Below are 19,725 nucleotides of genomic sequence, written 5' to 3'. Positions count from 1 at the left end.
TTTAAAAAATATTTTAAATCTAATTTATATGGGTCTCATATATTTTTATTATACTTAATTTCACTACTTTTATACCACTATAATTTGTTTTTACTTTCTTACCCCATTGTAAATTTATAACTATATAATAGGTTAACTATTTTTTTTTTCTTTCTTACGCAGATACTAATATCCCCTTTATTTTCTTCCCCATTTACCCCTTTTTTCCCCTTCTCATTTACCGTCTTTACCTTTGCCTCTGTATTTCATTCTCTGCAAAAAAACCCAGCATCATCATCTTCATATAAGCGAATCGACTTCAAAGAAGACAGGTATGTTAAAAATCCCATAAATTATCACGATTAAATGTTAAATTTCTTTTTATCTGTTTACTAAAGTTCTATTCTTGTATATGGGTTTTTTTTTCTGTTTTTGATTCAGGCCAAAGTAAAGTTCAGGAGTGTCCTTTTTTGACACGCTTTAAGGTATGTCCGTTACGTATCCAGTCGTGTCGGCGGCATGTCCGTGTCGGACACCAATACGACACTGGTAAGAGGGGATTTTTCCCGTGTCGGTGCTTCCTAGCTCTCTGCGTATCTCCCCACTACATTTTATGTCTTAAATCACCTTTCATGATTAGTGAATCCCGACCACACTAAAACTTAAGGCTTCTTAAGGCAGAGAAACGAGTCCAACTTATTGACTTTTGATGAAGAACCAAAAATGATCCTTTTAGTTGGATCAAAAGAAGATCCATGCTCTACTCCTAATTGCATTACCATGCATATTTGCTCACAACTACAGGATTCCTGTAACAATTCAAAATTACAGTTTTGCCTCTGTTTTTTTCTGAATTTGCCAGCTGTCATTGTTTTTTTTTGAATTTTACAGTTTTATCACTATTCTTCAAAAAAATTACAGTTTTACTATAACCTCTATTATTTTATGCAAATCAGTCCTTAAATAGAGCTGGTGATGCCGGAGAAAATGAAGCCCAACATACAGAGTTGACAAGGATACTAAAATATATATCACTAATGAAGCTTTACCAGGAAAAAATACTAATAACCCTAAACTATAACAGAAACAAATGGGCCAAAAAGTATTGGGCTCTACTTGAGTTTTAGTTTTTATTGGCTTTACCTTTGTTTTGTTGACAATGAAATAGTATCCTTATCAACTCTGTATGTTAGGCTTCATTTTCTCAGGAAAAAACAGAGGCAAAACTGTAATTTTGGATGTGTTTGTGAGCAAATATGCATGGCAATGCAATTAGAAGGAGTAGAGCATGGATCTTCTTTTGATCCAACTAAAAGGATAAGCATTAAAGAATTTTGTGTTAACTTTTTATATGTTTAAAAATATTACAAATTTAGTATAAAAAATATTACAAATTTGTTAGTATAAATTAAAATAAAATTTTAAGTGTTAATAATTTATACATATTCATTTATTTATTCTTGTTTATTTTAATTTTCATCTTGCATTCTAATTATTAATCGTATTTTATGTCTATGTCATATATTAGTTTTACACACTATCATAATTATTTATATGATTTATATTTCAATAATTTAACTGTTAAATTTATCAATATAATTACATTTGTCATGCATGTAAAATTTTAAATTAATCTAATATTTTTATCAATCTATCTAAAATACTTGATATATTAATATATATTCAACGGTTGTATTATTTTTATTAATGTAAAATAAATAGTTAAAAATTTTAAATTTATATCAAATTTGGTATACATAAATGAAACATATAATATAATAATTGAATTATTAAAATATTAATCATATAATAATTAATAATTACAAAAGCAAGTGAATGCCTCCCTCCCTTAATTTATATATTTTATCCTTTGCATTGACCCTCCCCAAGACCTTTCACGACAACCCCCCATGAGCCGTAATCAAATTGTACAAATTGTGGTCTTCCAGTTGGTCAATCTTCTCTGCTTGAGACTACACTCTACAAGTTGTCTTTTGTGCGGGCATGGGCAGGAAACAAATGTACATGTCAGACGGGATTGTTCAGCTGCAGCGGTGTTTGGAGGCAGTCAGGGGTGTAATTTTAATTTAACCTTTTAAAAATTATAAATATATAAATTATTTAAATAATAAAATTATATTTTTATCGTCATAAAATTTTGTTTTTGATTTCACCCCTACCGCAGCTCCTACCTACTAGTGCACTACACAGGTTCTTCTCTATTGATCTTGGGTTAAAGGAAAATTTGATGACGTTGAATAACTCTCATTTTACTGTTTTTGGGCTAGTTTTCTGGGCTTATGGAAATATCAGAATGGGATGATAATTGATACACATCATCATTCGTTACATCCTATTGAGAGCATTAATCATTTATTTTAAGTTTTTAAATCATTTAAATAAATAAATAAATTATAATTTTGAAACCTCCTAAAAAATAATTATATAATCTAAAGAATAAGTTTTTTAATTAAAACCCTTGAGAATTTTAGAATTTTATGTCAGCTCCCAAAATAAAATTTCTAACTTCCTCCATGGATATAGAATGTGTGTGGTGAAATATAATAAGAATTTTATACCATTTATACCTTTTTTATAATGTAAATTTGTCTCTTCTTTTTATTTTTTTATTTAAGATTATCTCACAATCTAAATGGACGAATTCATTAGATCAAATCATTATATACAAATAAAAAGTTAATATTAGTATTTGATTGAACTAAGTTCATGCAAGTTATTTTATTATTTATTAAAAAAATTCTTTAAATCAATTATTGAATTGAACGAACAAATAAACTGAAATTCGAATTATTCAGTATAAAGAACAACTCTTTTAAAATCATAGACCCTAAATTGATCCCATAAAAAGTCCTAAACTCATAATATTGAAATTGAATAAACAAAAAACAATATCAAAATAAAGTCTCTAGTGATGCTAAGAGCTTAGTCTTCATGCAACTAAGAGCAAGGTCTGCAATACCATCATCAACTCTGTACCTTTGAACCGTAGAGCATGTTAGGCTTCATTTCTCCGGCATCACCAGTGCTCCAACTCTCATCTAGAAAACAAAGCTATTAAGATAAACATCAAAGTATAAAATATGTACAAGTATAAAATATGTACTAGTAAAAGTTAAAAAGTATTTTATAAGACAATTAAATTTGTTGTACTATAATTTAAGGCCAAATTGTTACTATAAAGTGAAATCTTCTATCTCTACATATCATTATCATTACAGATAATTGACAGGAAAGGAAAAATAAGTTTAGCAGAATGGCCATTGAAATAGTAGCCTGCAGCCATTACCTTGGTTAGGCCAATTTGTTAAGTCCATAAGACTGTCAGGGCCAAAGTCCGAGTCCGAGTCCCCCGAAGCACCAACAGTGTTTGAAGATTTGGGATTCAAATGTGCTTGAGGAATCTATAAGCAAGTGAGAGTAAAAAAATGGTCCAAAACTAAACAGCTCAGATAAAAAACTTAACTGATCTAACATTTAGATGTGCTTAAAGAATATAGTAATTTCTCTATAAAAGAAGGAAAGCAATAAATGAGAATCTTTTAATTTTTCACTCAACTAAGTAAATCTTTAAAAAAATCTAATTTAATATAATTTAAACTCTTAAATAATATCTACACCATAAATTACCACATTCAGAAGTTTGTACCTTAGATTCATGAATCTCAACATTGTTCTGGTTAATTTGGGTAGGGTTGCAAATGGCATCTACCTGGATATGCAAAATATAAAGTTAATAATGATTTATCTAAAAAAAAAAAACATGATGAGAGAAAGGAGAAATCAAGGCAATTGGTATTGCCTGCATAGGTTGCTCCTCATTGAATTGCCTCTCATGTGTCCCGTATACTGTGCGCGCTAATAATATAAAGAAAGCAACGGGAAGATTTTATTTAGATGGTCTAAAAATACATCAAAGTGCATTTGGAATCTCTGTATTATTATACAAAAATTACTTTAATATAGATTAATCTTTATACATAAAAAATAATTTGAATAATTATGACATAATTCAATTCGCTGTTAAGTTATTAATAATTTGAACAAAATATGTCATATTTAATTGATTTATACATGACACAACTTGACTCATAAAAAATCCAATAATTCGTAAAAAAATCTATATATTTTTTAACTATTACGTGGTTTAAATTTTTTTTACAAGAGTTCATAAATACATGAATATTTTTGGGCAAGATTGAGTTTTCATGGGTTTGGTTAGGGTGAGCATAAGTCGGTTTTAATTGCAAAATCAACACATTTAATTTTTTTCGATTTGGTTTAATCGGTTTTTGCGGTCTTATTGGTTTCGGCATTAGTTGTCTCGATTTGGTTGATCAAATTTCTATTTTTGAATTTCTGAAACCAAATCGACCGAAAAAATAGATTTAAATTATATTTTTATTTTAAATATATTTATTTTTAACAAATATACTACCCACTAAAATTAATCCAATAAATTTAAGCCCAAACCATTAACCCAATTACAGCTAAACCCATTAAATCTAATAAAACACAACCCAATTAAAAAAATAAAAGTTGAACCAACTCCTATATTTTTCAGAATTTACTAAACAGGCCCTACTTTTTAATATTACAGATTTTTTAGAACAGTCCCTAAAATTTTAGTTTTTAATTATTTTTTTAAGATTTAGTCTCTGAAGTTTAACTTTTTACTGTTTTGCAATTTTAGTCCCTCAAAACAGAACTGTTCTCCCAAAAATAGCCCAGAATTCCCAGATTTTTATAAATCAGCCCTTTCTTCCAAATTTTTAGTTTTTAAAATCTCTACAATCTGGTCCCCATTAATTCAAATTTTATCACATAATATCTCTTTTCTAAATTTTCAAAGTAACACCATTCTTGTTCAAAGATCGTACCTATACCACCATTGGTATTTTTTGAAAACCATTCAATGGTTCGAAATGCGTCATCGAGAAACGGATTTCCCTGCAACATTAAACGTCTCAACTGATTCACTATGGAAATTAGGTCTTGCCTCATCATGCGGTTTTTTTACCCAATTGAGTTAAAAAAAAATTTTAAATACCAAAATAGGATGTCAGATACATTATTTACGGAAATGGGTTATTTTTTTGGGTCGAGCCTACCTGACAGGCGCGACCCATTTTTTTTATAATATAATTTTATTTTTTTTAAATATTATTATTTTATTATATTTTAATAATTTTTAAATTTTTAAAATTCAATCGGGTCAAAACCGGGTCGAGCCAAACCCGGAGGCGCGACCATTCGCTCCTACTACAGAGGCGCGACTTCCCTGCAGCCCGCCACGTGTCCCTACCCCCCACCCCCCGGCCCTGCACCCTCCCATGCCACCTGCAAAGAGAGAAAAGAAAAAAAAAATATTAAGTTTAATAATTATTTAGGGTTTTTTACTAAAATAAATTTTAAAAAAAATTATTTATCAAATAGGTTGTCAGCCCAATTATATACGAAAATTGGGTTTTTTTTCATTCGCGCCTATCTGACAGGCGCAAATGATTATTTTATATTAATTTTTTAAATAAAATATTATTTTTTATTTTAGGGTTAGTATGACTCGCGTATAAATACGAATACAGGTTGCGCCTACTTGAGAGGCGCGACTAATCGAGCCTTTCTCAGAGGCGCAAATGAATATGGTTGTGGTGGGGCCCACACGTGCTTAACTTTTCCCCTATATATACTCCCGAAAATCAAATGGTTCATATACCACAAATTTTAGCATACGAAAGTTGAACGGAAAGAAAAAGATAGGGAGAAGAAAAAAAAGAAAGGAGAAGAAAACAAGGAGGAGGATAAGGTATTTTAGTATTTTTTTTTTGTAAATAGAATGTAAAGTTTTGTTAGTAATTTTATTATTTAAAAGTTATTTTGTTAGGTTATTAATTTTGTTAGCTTATGAATGAAAATTTTTGCATTAAAAATTTTATGTATTTTTTTTCTATTCGAAATTGTTTTGAAAATTTTAAAATTTTTTTTAACAGATCTAGTATTGAAGATGGAGAATCAATTTTTCGTATGTGTTTTTTTCGATGGAGAAATTTTAACAACAACCGTGGGATGTATATTTGAATGTCGCAAACAAGTAGCAATGTGATTTAGTAAAAATATCTCGTTTGATGATATGAAGGAAAAAAATAGTGAAAAAATTTATAAACGTTGTAGGAGAAGGATGTCCAAACTTTTCTACAAGTTTCCAGTTTCGACGGATCCCATAAAATTCACCGAAATAGAAGTCGTAGACGATGAAGACGTGGAGACAATGGTCGCTCTTTATTGTGGGACTCGAAGCAACCAAAATGCACCGATTCAGTTATTTGCTGAGTTAGCTGGTATAGAGGCAACTGAAGATCCCACTTCATTAGGTGAAGAAGATAGAGCTCAAGAGCCGTGTATGGTGGTTCCAATATCGTACGTTGATAGCCAATCAACTATACACGGGATCGACATTGATCTTAATGCTGCACCCGAGACTGATGTGGTTGGTGATGATGTATACCATAGTAGTGATCCTTCTGATCATGAAGTCGATAGTGAGAGTGATCCCGACGTAGATGAGGTCCCGGATGATATTGACGACAAAGACGTTAATAATGATAGAAACGTTAACGCGTCTTCAGTCGGGAACCAGATTCGTCGTATTGCGATACACAATAATCCTGGGGTACACATGTCTCAGATAGACCCCGATGCGGCGCACGCAGTTGAGTTTTCGGAGTACCCTGAAATACTACCTGCTCACTGGATAGCTGTATATTCTGATTCTGAGGAGTTGTTCGTAGGCCAAAGATTCGAAAGTAAAGAAGAATGTGTTTTTGCCATTAAGCGGTATAGCATGAATATATCAGTAGACTATAAAGTTGTAACGTCTAAACCGGCATTATACATTGGAGAGTGTTGGAGGTCGGCGGAAGGCTGCAATTGGCGGATACGAGCTGCATTTATCTAGAAGTCGCAGATGTGGGAGATACGAAAATTTGTTGGGCCTCACACATGCACTTCAACACGTATGACAGAAGATCATCGAAAACTTGATTCCAAAACTATCTGTACGTGCATCATGCCAATTGGTGAAAGACATGCCTACCATTAAAGTTTCAGTACTGATTGCCGAAATGCAGGCACGATTCCAGTATCGAGTATCATACCGAAAGGCATGGATAGCTAAACAAATGGCAATGGAACAATTGTATGGAGATTTCGATGCATCGTACAATGAGTTACAATGATGGATAGCCGCTATGAGGGAGTACGTGCCAGAGACTGTCATTGAGTTGCAGACACGACCTTATTACGAGCCAGATGACCAACTACAATCGGGAAAAAGAATATTTCATCGAATGTTTTGGATGTTTGATCCATGTGTACGCGTATTTCCCCACTGCAAGCCGTTTGTGCAAGTAGATGGGACATGTTTATATGGAAAATATACACAGATCCTACTTCTTGCGATTGCTCAAGACGGCAACAGGAACGTGCTTCCGATAGCATTTGCCATCGTCGATAAGGAGAACATGGAATCGTGGGAATTCTTCCTTACCAATCTACGGAGGTATGTTATTAGCAATGATAATATTTGCATCATCTCTGGTAGAGGGAAAGGATTAATTGCTACCATTAGGCGTTCTGGTATGCCATGGAGATCCGTTTACTGCATCCGGCACATCGCGGCTAACTTCCAGCGAGATTATAAGAATGCAGACTGGAAGAGACAAGTTGTGAGAATGGGTAAAGGATTACCTTATCTTTTCAATATAAGTTTTAATGTTTTAGGGCAGTGTTGTAACTTATCTTTTCTTAATACATATGTAGCGTACGAGTTAGAGCCACACATTTTTCGCCAAAGAATGACTCGACTTGAGAGCGACATGGAGGGTCAAACAAACACATCTTTTCGACAGTGGTTGGGTACTATAGAGCCGTGGCAATGGACTCAAAGTTTTGACGAGGGCTTTCGTTATAGTCAAATGACCACAAACTTGGTGGAGGGGATCAACGCTGTGTTGTTAAAAACACGACATCTTCCAATTTCATCTGTCTTCTCAGCTACATTCTACAGGTTGGCTACCTTAATGCCAAGAATGGGTCAACAACAAGTTAACCAAATGGAGGCGGGACATGTATTTGGAGAAGATGTCAGGGATGCAATTGCTGCAAACCGTCGGATGGCGAGGTCAATGACTGTAGAAGTATATTCACGACGTAATGAAACGTTTTGAGTTATTGAGACTATCGGTCATCGACCCTGTATACCACCTAAATCCTACGGAGTTGATCTTTGAAATAGACGATGCGATTGTAGGAGGTTTCAAATACTTCATTATCCATGTGCACATGTTGTAGCAGCTTGTACTAAAGTCTCACTCAATGTAGAACATTTTATCGATGAAGTGTACACCCTTGTACACACGTTGCGTGTATGGGAGAACGAGTTCCCCGTGCTTCCTGACCTATCTACTTGGGAGGTACCTCCGACGACCTTCGAGCTTGTTCCAGATAAAGGGTTACGTAGGAACCCGAAAGGTCATCCACAATCATCCAGAATTCGTAACGAAATGGACATTAGGGAGAAATCCGACGGAAAGCTGTGTGGTGTATGCAGATTAGCCGGTCATAATCGAAGTAAATGCCCGTTCTGAAACTACCATATTGGACAATCGTCGCAACCGAGTAGAAATTGAGATGTAGTTTCATGACATGTTAAAAGGATTGAATCACAAATTTGTCAACAATTTGTTGCAGTTAATCTAATTTGACTTACATAGTTAGTATAAAGTTTATTTATTTAAATAATAAATAAAAAACTATAAAATTGATAAATAAAATGGCAAAAAAGTCATTACATAAATACAAAGTTAACTATTTAAATACGAGTTGCGCCATTAGCCGTTTTGGTGTGCCATGGAGATCCGTTTACTGTATACGGCAAATCGCGGCTAACTTTTATCGAGATTATAAGAACGCAGATTGGAAACGACAAGTTGTGAAAATGGGTAAAAAATAACCTTATCCTTTCAATATATTACAAAACCCCTTAAAATTGATGGTTTGATGGTGTGGTTCTAGGGGTATATCTTTGTGGAGCTCGACGTTCACGTTGTGGGCGACTACGACGATCAACGTTCTCTTCGTCCATATGTAGGGGTGTAGAGAATGTCTCAAATGCCACTGATGAACTCGAGCCGGGTGGAGTAGAGAATGGTGGTGGATATGAGCCGGGAAAAGTAGAGTACAGATGTGGCAGTGGGCTGAAGATATCAAAATCTGAATAATATTCATGGGCTGAAGAGCTCGGGAAATAGTCATCAGCCCCCAAATTTGGATGATAAGAACTAGTCCCTGAGTGTAGCTCCGGCTCTAGCCGCCGCTCTGGGTCCGGCACTGCCTCCGGCTCTGGCTCTGGCTCTGGCTCTGGCTCCGGAGTTGGTGCATGATGCGGATCTAGAAAATATTGCCCAATCCGTGTCGTATGAGGGGGAACTACCATCGACCGCCCACCAAATAAAAATGGTTTCCCCTTCTCATAGTACCACTGTAAGTACTGTGTCGAGGGCCGCAGATCCAAACAACGATCCATCGGAGGTATCCTACCAAACCGGTTGTTCCACATCGTAACATACTCTTCATCCACATCTCCCCAATCTGCCCAATGCATCCCCCTCCTAGTCATGCCATGAAGTTTTCTAGGCAATCGTACTGGTTGTGTCGGGATATATTGTACACAACCGAACTGTCGGAGTACTCGATCGCCATGACACCACTCCACCATCTGAAAATGGATAAGGGGTGCGCTAATGCACCATAAGTTTGAGTGGACGTATGCATGCGAGGGAATAACGGCCATAATCTTAGGAACAGAATACGGCATCCAAATGAACTGCACAGTTAATAACATTTTCATATTAACGTGAGTTGAGTGAGATAAAAATAATAAAATTAAATTGATATTGAAAAACCTACCCCCTCCCCAGAATGATTCTCGATCATCAGACGATATATCGAAACCGTGTATGACCTCCTGATACCCGGATTCGTGCTCCATCTACGAAAACAAATTGTTAGAACAATATAACCCAAAAAATTCAATTAATTGCTATAACGTGTAAAGATTCATCACCTATTAACAAGTGGAAATATATATGGCTGGTGACTAATGGATGCCAAGAATGGCATCCGATAAAGTGCCCACGACTGCAGCAGTATAAGGCATCCGCCTATGTCCATCGCAGAAGGATCTGTCGTCCGACAAAGTTCGCGGTACAGCGTGGCTAACACTGCAGACTCCCAACTGTATGAACGCGTGTTATGCAAATTAGACAGTAGCGGTAGGTACATCAAACTGACCTCATTGCCGTGTGAATTCGGCACGAGTACACCTCCTATAAGGTGCATAATGTAACCTCGAGCGGCCTGCATAACCTCCAATTCAGTGGCAGTATTGGGCAAATGCTCAAAATTGGCCTTTAGCCATGAAAACCGTAATGTGGCAAATTTCCCCTCACTTGGGGAGCGTCCAAGTAACTGTAGCAAAGGTGAGCTAGCCTCGAGATCGAACTTACGCCCGTGACCACGTTCCCGTCGATGGGGAGCCCCAGTTGTACTGCAACATCCTCTAAAGTTATGGTGCACTCCCCGCACGGCAAATGAAATGTGTGCGTCTCCGGACGCCATCGCTCGACTAAAGCAAAAATTAAGTCATATCGCAGATCAAAAGTCCGGATCAATGCTGCTGATCCGAACCCTGCTAACTCTAAGAACGGTATTACGCGTTCATCTGGCTGAAACCCTACATTATAAATACAACCCCCCAATACGCAATACTCGACCTGACATTATTATATTTACGAAATGGTTAATACAATATAATTTCATTCAACAAATAATGTGACTATCAAATAAAATTTTCATTACCATTTCATTAATGTTACTCGATATGTGACCCTTATTTTCATTATCAATCAACGAACCCATTTGCTGCAAATCTGCAATTAAAATTATCAAATAAATAAAAATTATAAATTTACATTATATCAAAATTACATTAAAATTACATTAAATTTTCTTACTCTCTTCAGAATTATTTAATTTTATTTCTTACTCTCTTTAGATCGTTTATTCAACATCTTTCCATATTCAAAGTAACTTATTTCTCATATACTCACTTTCAACTAGTCAATTATGAATCTATTCAACCGCAAAGTACTACATTACTTCCAATCATAAAGCCAAATGCATTTTAACATATCATTTATATTAATGTGTTTAATTCTTTAATATATATTATTTCTCTTGTTATGTGTTTTATACAAGTTAAAATATAAGCATAATTTATTAATAGTCTATTTTACTCTTAAAAATATTTTATTTTTTCCTTAAGTTTTGATTAAATTTTTATAAAATTTAAAAGAATTATTTTTTTAACACTTTACATAGGTAAATTTAATTAATTTTAAAAGTTTGAAATTAAATTAAATTATAATTTAAGAATATTTGAAAAGATTAACTCTCAAGTTTATACATTTTACATAGGTATAAATTTTTATTTTATTTTTTAGAATGTATTAGTCACTATATTTCTCACTTTTTGTTAACAATGAAGTGAATGCTAGTAAATTTTTTTTAAATAAAATACAAAAAATATTGATTCCAAGTAAATCCGGAAATGGACAATAATTGGCAAAATATTGATTTTTTTATATATTTATTTAAAAGGGAGGCTGCCATCAAGTTATCAAAATCGAGCATCAATGGTAAAATAATGGGGTTTTTTACCCAACTAGGTTAAAAAAAAATTAAAACACCAAAATAGGATGTTAGATAAAAGTAAAACAAAAATCATGGACTTGAAAATTCAACAAAAAAAAGTTTAAATTAAAAAACAAATAAAGCAAGACTTGACAAGTAGTATTAAAAACAAAAACAAAAATTAACAACTAATAAACTATATTCAAGCACAATAATTACATAACACTCTTAAATTACTAATGCCATGTTTGGTTGGGTGTATTGGCTATGCCAATACACCCCTAATCGGTGGGCCCCACTAATCCCTCTTTATTCCGTCGTTTGGTTCAATGTATTGCTAATACGCGTGTAATACATTACTTTTCTAATCGGTGAAAACCACCGATTTCTAATCCCTCTCTTTTGCCCAGATTAGATGCCTCTTCAGTTTCCCCTCTCTGTTTTACCCTCTGCCTCAACCCGAGTCCAACTCCATTTTCTTCTTCACTTTCAACCCAGATCAAATCTGCCTCTATTTCTAAAACTAAAGAGAACCCTTTTTCTTCTTCACCATCTTTCATCTTTGTATCAATCTTTTCCCTTTCGATTTTCTTAAATTCTGTGGTTTCAATCTTTGATGCTTTCAGTTCAAAAGATCGGGTGGGGACGGTGCTCCAGTTACAAGTGCTCTCACTTGCTCTGCTCTTCTTGCTTTACTCTGCTTTAGGTCTTTTAAATAATAAGAAAGGTTCATACTTTTGGCCTGATCCTGTTCTTGAATTAGTTCTGCTTTTAGCTTTTGTTGAAGAATTTTTGTTGTATTACTTGCAAAGAAAGGATACAAGTGGGATTGAGAATAGATATTTTGATCTTTTATGTGTTCCCATAGCAATTTGTGTGGTTTCAACAATGTTAGAATTGAGATCTAACAGGTCCATTTACTCGAAATCGGTACGAGGTATTGGGTTGATTTTACACGGAACATGGTTTGTGCAAATGGGATTTTCATTTTACACTAATTTGATGGTTCATGGATGTAGCTTACATGAAAAAAGTAGAGGGAATTATACTATTAAATGCAGAAGTTTCCCTGATTATCATAGAGCAAGGTTTATTGCCACATTGCAATTCAATTGCCATCTTGCTTTGCTTGTGGTTCTGGTTGTTGGGATGTTATCGCTTATTGGCAAAAGAAACGGTGTTGTTGTTGGTGCTTCAGGGGATGGTTTGCGGTATAAGCCATTAGGGGCTGAAATACAGCTAATGGATAGTAATGGGGGGAATTTCACTTTGGATTCCGATGATGATCTCGATAGTGGGATTAAAGAAGAAGATGGTTTGGTGAAAGAGAAGTCGGCTGTTGTGGAATTGGGTGGTAATGGCCATGCTTCACATGTCTGAGGTAAACATTTAGTGGTTTCTTTCGGATAGCTGGCTGAAAAGCATTGTAATTTTATTCTTTTGTAATGATATTAGTTAATAAGTGATGATTGACTTTGCATAAACTAAAATATACCCGTTTGTTTGTTGTTTTGGTCAATGAGATTTGAGTTCTATTTCGTGTTCTATCTGATTTTGATTCTCGTATGTTAATGCAGTTTTCGAGTTTAAAAATTGTATTGAGTGGTTGCCTATATCATAGTATTTGACATGATTGTAATTCCTTTGGATAGTTGAACCTTTTCCAATATCTAGTCATACTTTGGATAGTTAAATGGCATTCGGCACTTGTATATATTTGGAGAGTCATACTTCATAGTTCATGCCCATATTTGAATGATGTTTATATTTTAAAAACTTCTAAATAATGTTTATTTTGCACTGGTTTGTCATACTGGTCGGGTATTTGTTCTATTCTCATTTCCTGACAATTAAGTATTTAAGTCGTATCTGCTCTCAGTAGGATGGCTATCTTATGTAGAACAAATCGAGATGCTCATCTTGCAGTTCTTTTTCTTTTCCCTCTATATTCCACTGTTCTTTTATTTCCAAATAAATGGCATTTACTTTGTTGCAATTAACTCGCAGATAACTAAGCAAATTCAGGCTGTTAACGAGGTTTACAAGTTTCACAATCTTCCCGAGTTCTATAAGGGCTGTGCCGTTATAATTAATTGCCAAGTCTAATCAATACTTCATAAAATGCAGAGCAATGATCTTATTCTTTGACATTGACCCAAATACCCAACAGGTATGCTATGCCTTTACTTTCTACATCATTACATCTATTCTAACAAAGAAATTGTTTGGGATTAAGCTTTGGGTTGTGTTGGCTATCACTAGAGCTTCTGGATTGTTAAAGCAATTGCTGGTTTTGATTAATTACATCTATGGTCTGTCCAATAGGAGGATTGAATTGCTTTGCACGTCATCAAGGTCTTTTCTTTTAGAGTTTCTAGTTTGCTTGAGCTTAAAATGTGGATGTGTTTTAGTAGCATTTTGTCTTTATATGTTTCTTACAAAAGTTCCTCTTATGTGCCTTTTACTTTTGTGAATCATGAGGATATTGATGGAACTTGAGCTTCAGTTTAGGTTTCTGGATTGGAGTGTTTCTCCTTGTATTAGGGCTGTTAATACCACCCTGTGTTTATCTCAAAGCTAAAGATACGAGGTGTCAAACTACATTTCTTTCTGCTTTCATTTAAATGGGGCCTACTTGCTACTGCTGCCATTACTGTATTGAAAACCTTGTTTCTATAGGAAGTCTCCAATGATACCGTAATGTTGTTACTGACTATTATTGCAGTGAGTGTTGGAGCATTTCGGAATTAGTTCTGACTTGCTTGAGCATCATATGTTTCATGTATGTTGAGTGCATTCGTTCAGTCCCTATATTGTGAGCCAAAAATTGGAGGTTATGCTATTTCACTGCTGCTGCTGTTGGCGCTGCTAACTATGAATTCTATTTTTATCTTGAAAACAGGTTGTGGTGGTTGATCCAGAGGCGTATACCTATGACGATGAGGTGCTAAAGAAAGCTGAAGCTATGGGCAAGCCAGGTCTTGTGGAGATATATGCCAAAGAAGACAGTTTCATCTTTACAGTTGAATCCACTGGTGCGATCAAAGCTTCTCAGTTGGTTCTTAATGCTATAGAAATCTTGAAACAGAAGCTGGATGCAGTTCGCCTGTCTTAGGATACTGTGGAAGCTGATGATCAGTTTGGTGAACTAGGTGCCCATATGCAAGGAGGATGATCTGCTTGTAATTAAGAACTAGCCATTGACATTTGTAGGTTTCAGAAAAGGCGTGTTTACATCTAACTAACTACCTTTTGTTTAAAACTCTTGAGATATTTTGGGTAGAACAGACTACTTGTTTTCCTCGATGAAAATTGTCAGCTATATGGCATCTGTTTTAAACTTAAAAGCCAGCAAAGCATGGACTGGCAAATCTTACTTGTTTTGAACCGATACAGTTGAAACTAAATTTTACTTAATTTATGTAAATCTTGGCGGTCCAAGAATTCTCTTATCAACTTAAACATGAAACAAGCCAAAATAATACAATGACACGTTTAATAATCGTCTTCCTTGGCACGTATGTTTGGAACTCGGATTGAGTGTTTATGCAGATTATAATTCTCAAGTTATATTTTGATTTTAGTAAATTCATATAAGAACATTTTATTATTAAGAATTTTATGAAATTATATATCATTATTAAATTATATTTAATATTAATTATTTTAAATTGTATAAATTCATATAAGAAAATTTATTATCAAGAATTTTATGAAATTATATATTATTATTAAATTATATGTAATAATAATTATTTTAAATTATACAAATTCATATAAGATAATTTATTAGTTATAATTATTTTAAATTTTATTAAATCATATATTTTAATTAAAATATATTTAATATTAATTATTTCAAATTATCTTTCATGTGGACTTGTGGGAAATGGGGCCTCATTAGCTTCTATGTTGCTTATAGCTTTGATATGTATAAATATAATATGGAGATTAACTTGAATAATGTGTACTGTGGGTTGAAACTATAAGGACCTTCGAAGTCCATTGAAGGATGTTAAATCATAAGATTATTAATAATTATGTTAAATTATATTTAATATATTTAATAATAATTATGTTAAATTATCTATATTATGATTTGAGTAAATTCATATAAGAATATTAGTTATTAAGAATTTTATTAAATTATATATTTTAATTATAATATATTTAATAATAATTATGTTTAAATATGATTAAATTATTTATTATTAATATTAATAATCTTATTAAAAATTAAATAACAATAACAATAATAATTTACCAAAACAAATTTCTGCTAATTATTAAGAATTTTATTAAATTATATATTTTAATTAAAATATATTTAATAATAATTATGTTTAAATATGATTAAATTATTTATTATTGATAATAATAATCTTATTAAAATTTAAATAACAATAACAATAATCATTTACCAAAACAAATTTATGCTAAGGGTATTCTAGTCATTTTAGTTTTTTCCATTATGCTATTACATCTCTATTCCATTCAACCAAACACAAGATTACTATTACGCCTCTATTCCATTACATTCAACCAAACAGTTGATTTGCTATTACACCTCTATTCCAATACACCTCTAATCCATTACACCTCTAATCCATTACACCTTTAATCCAATACAGCGAACCAAACGTGCCCTAATATTTTACTTTTTTAAAAAATGTACTTTTTTTTAATTTTAAAATAATTACAAACACTAAAAATTATCACATAACACTAAACTACTAACATTTTAATCTTAAAATAATTATAAAAAAATTACTAATATTTTTTTCTTCTTTCTCCTCCTTCTCCTTCTTCTTCTTCTTCTTTTTCTTCTTCTTCTTCTTCTTTTCTCTCTTTGCTGCTGCATTCACAAAATTGGGGGACCGGTGCTTATATGGTCCCCCATTACAAAATTTAATTTTTTTCTCTCTGTCTCTACAGATGGGATGGAGGGGTGGGGGGGCAGGGACACGTGGCGGGCTGCAGGGAAGTCGCACCTCTGCAGTAGGAGCGAATGGTCGCGCCTCCAGGTTTGGCTCGACCCGGTTTTGACCCGACTGAATTTTAAAAATTTAAAAATTATTAAAATATAATAAAATAATAATATTTTAAAAAAAATAAAATTATATTATTAAAAAAATGGGTCGCGCCTGTCAAGTAGGCTCGACTCAAAAAAACAACTCATTTCCGTAAATAATGTATCTGACACCCTATTTTGATATTTTAAAAATTTTTTTAACCTAATTGGGTAAAAAACCCTCATCATGCAAGTCTCATGTATAATTTCGGGCTTTTGACTTAGCGGCTGCATAATAGATTTAAAAGTTAAGTTCCAATAAAAAAAAATCTGCAAACAATTAAAAATTGCTAAGAGAGTAAACATTACAGCCTCTGTAAATCTCTCATCACCCCGCATTGTATTGATGAGAATTCCTGTTGCAACATGTAAATTTTGCACAGCCACAATAGTTTGCCTAATTATATTTATCTTTTCATCATATAGCCCCTGCATAATAGATTTAAAATTTAGTTCCCACAATAACAACAAAAAAAATGCAAACAATTAAAGATTGCAAAGAGGGAGAACATACAGTCTCTGCATATTTGTTATCACCCCATACTATACGCATAAGTTCTTTCACTTCAACGTCCTCTATCTACAGATGGAGAGCGACCAAAAAGGAAGTCATTAAAATTTAAATGAAGAATTAAGTTGTCGAGAATTGGGGGGGGGGGGGGAACAGCGAAGTTCCACACAGAAAGAAGAGGAGGAAAGTAGTATCACCTTCTTCCTTGCACGACTAGCTGCGTCTAGTTTCATGTCATTGCTGGATTCCACCACGAATTCCTTGAAGCAAAACACCAAGACATAAATACACGCTACATCTGAGATTAGAACAAAAAGAAAAACATAAGAGAAAACCGGTCACCTTCTTGTTCTTGCTGGATTCCCCCTTGATTCCTTGACGATAAAATCCAGGGCAAAATCGGAGATTTTTAGACGTTGAAAATAAATGAAGCGTAATATAGAGAATCAGCCACAGTTCCAATAGCGCAATAGCGCAACCTTTTAGCGCTCTTTGTCTACTTCACATTTTTACATTTTTGCACTCTGCATCTTAACATTTTTATAATTTTTACATATCAATTCTATATATTATAAAAATAATAATACCTTTAATCATAAAAAAAATTATAATTTTTCCATAATTTATGTGAAACAAAATTAAAGCAAGTTTGTACTTATTAATTGCATAAAATAAAAGATTAAATTGGAAAAAATTTATACTCGAACTTGTTCTTAAATCGCATTAGCCCCTCTCTAAAAAGGCAGTATAATTATTAAAATATTACTTAGCGCTAATAGGTGATATATGTTAGATGATAATATGTCGCTGAATTTTGGAATCGATTTCCAGGTTCTGAAGAAAACGACCTCTTATCTGTTTTCGGGCGGCACTCTGCAGGTTTGCTTTGCTACTGGAGACTAGACTTTATTCAAAATTGCATATTGTGTCATATATGACGTGAGTATTGAGCATTATTAAACCCAAAGCTACTACCCTTTCAGGCTTTCATTTCATTTGAGGGTGTTGCGCGGAAGCGTGTGAAAGAGTAAAATTATTGTACTGAAAAATCACACTAAGTTCAATTCCCAGGAAAGAGAGGTGGATCACGAGGATCGCTTACATACCAGATCTTTCCTAGCCAGAATATCCCTCTATCGTAATTTAATAGCACAATAAATCACTACAATGACACTTGCAAAATATGTAGAACAAAAAATAAAGAACACTAGAATTTTAACGAGGTTCAGCAAATTTTGCCTACGTCCTCGGGCACTACCAAATATATTTCACTCCAAAAATACAAGTGAAAGTTTACAAATAGGGAGAGAGAACAATTGCCTTAAGTAGAGAATGGCAAGTGTGGGATGAAGAAAGTAAGAAATGGTTAGGCCTATTTATAGTTGAGGTTTAAGGATCAACTTGCAATGTCCCTATACAATTAGGGACCAAAATTGCAATTATCCCATGCCAACTAATCTTACTTTCTACTTTCGGTGCCTTTCGGTGCCAACTTTCTGCCACTATTCATCTTTGAAAAGTCAAAGATTGTAGGTATCCAATAATCTCCACCTTGAAGATTTGATTAGGATAATCTTATCTTCACACAATTCTTTCTACCTTTGACAACAATACTTGATAGTGTCTTCTTCAACTGTTAAACTTGCAGGATATTGATCAAGTTCAAACAATGTTCGAACTTGGTTGTTGTTACCACCTTGGTCATCATATCTGCGGGATTATCTGCAGTCTTGATCTTCTGAAGACAAATTTTCCCCTCTTCAATAATTTCCCGCACAAAATGGAATCGTATGTCGATATGTTTTGTACGTGCATGATAGACTTGATTCTTTGCTAAATGAATAGCACTTTGACTATCACAATACACGTTAATATGCTCCTGAACCAACCCCAAGGTTTTAGCCATACCTTGTAACCAAATAGCCTCCTTTACAGCCGCTGTTACAGCCATGTACTCGGCTTCTGTGGTTGACAATGCAACTGTAGACTGTAGTGTAGACTTCCAACTTATTGGTCCTCCAGCAAGTGTAAACACATAACCGGTGGTTGATCTTCGCTTGTCCAAATCACCGGCATAGTCAGAATCAACGTACCCAATAACACCTTTACCAAGTGTATTATCCTGCTTGAACAGTAATCCAACATCCACGGTCTTCTGAATATACCGTAGAATCCATTTCACAGCTTGCCAATGTCCTTTTCCAGGATTATGCATATACCTGCTCACTATACTAACTGCCTGTGAAATGTCGGGTCTTGTACACACCATTGCATACATCAAGCTACCCACTGCATTAGAATACGGAACTTGCAACATGTATTCTCGTTCCGTATTCGTCGAAGGAGATAGTTGTGCAGAAAGCTTGAAATGAGAAGCCAACGGGGTACTTACAGG

General features: G+C 33.9%; 1 protein-coding gene across 1 annotated transcript; it reads left to right on the top strand.

Annotated features, from left to right (window-relative positions):
- The first annotated feature begins 11,761 nt into the window (after positions 1–11,761).
- Positions 11,762–15,175, top strand: LOC107944100 (uncharacterized). The gene is made up of 5 exons (XM_016877923.2): positions 11,762–11,766; positions 12,159–13,129; positions 13,756–13,785; positions 13,876–13,918; positions 14,651–15,175. Exons 1-2 carry the CDS (start codon positions 11,762–11,764, stop codon positions 13,126–13,128), a joined length of 975 nt encoding a protein of 324 aa, XP_016733412.1. The 3' UTR covers position 13,129; positions 13,756–13,785; positions 13,876–13,918; positions 14,651–15,175.
- Positions 15,176–19,725: the final 4,550 nt, after the last annotated feature.

This window comes from Gossypium hirsutum, chromosome A03 (genome assembly GCF_007990345.1).
Source record: "Gossypium hirsutum isolate 1008001.06 chromosome A03, Gossypium_hirsutum_v2.1, whole genome shotgun sequence".
Classification (NCBI taxonomy): Eukaryota; Viridiplantae; Streptophyta; class Magnoliopsida; order Malvales; family Malvaceae; genus Gossypium; species Gossypium hirsutum.
This window is presented reverse-complemented; position numbering and strand designations above follow the sequence as displayed.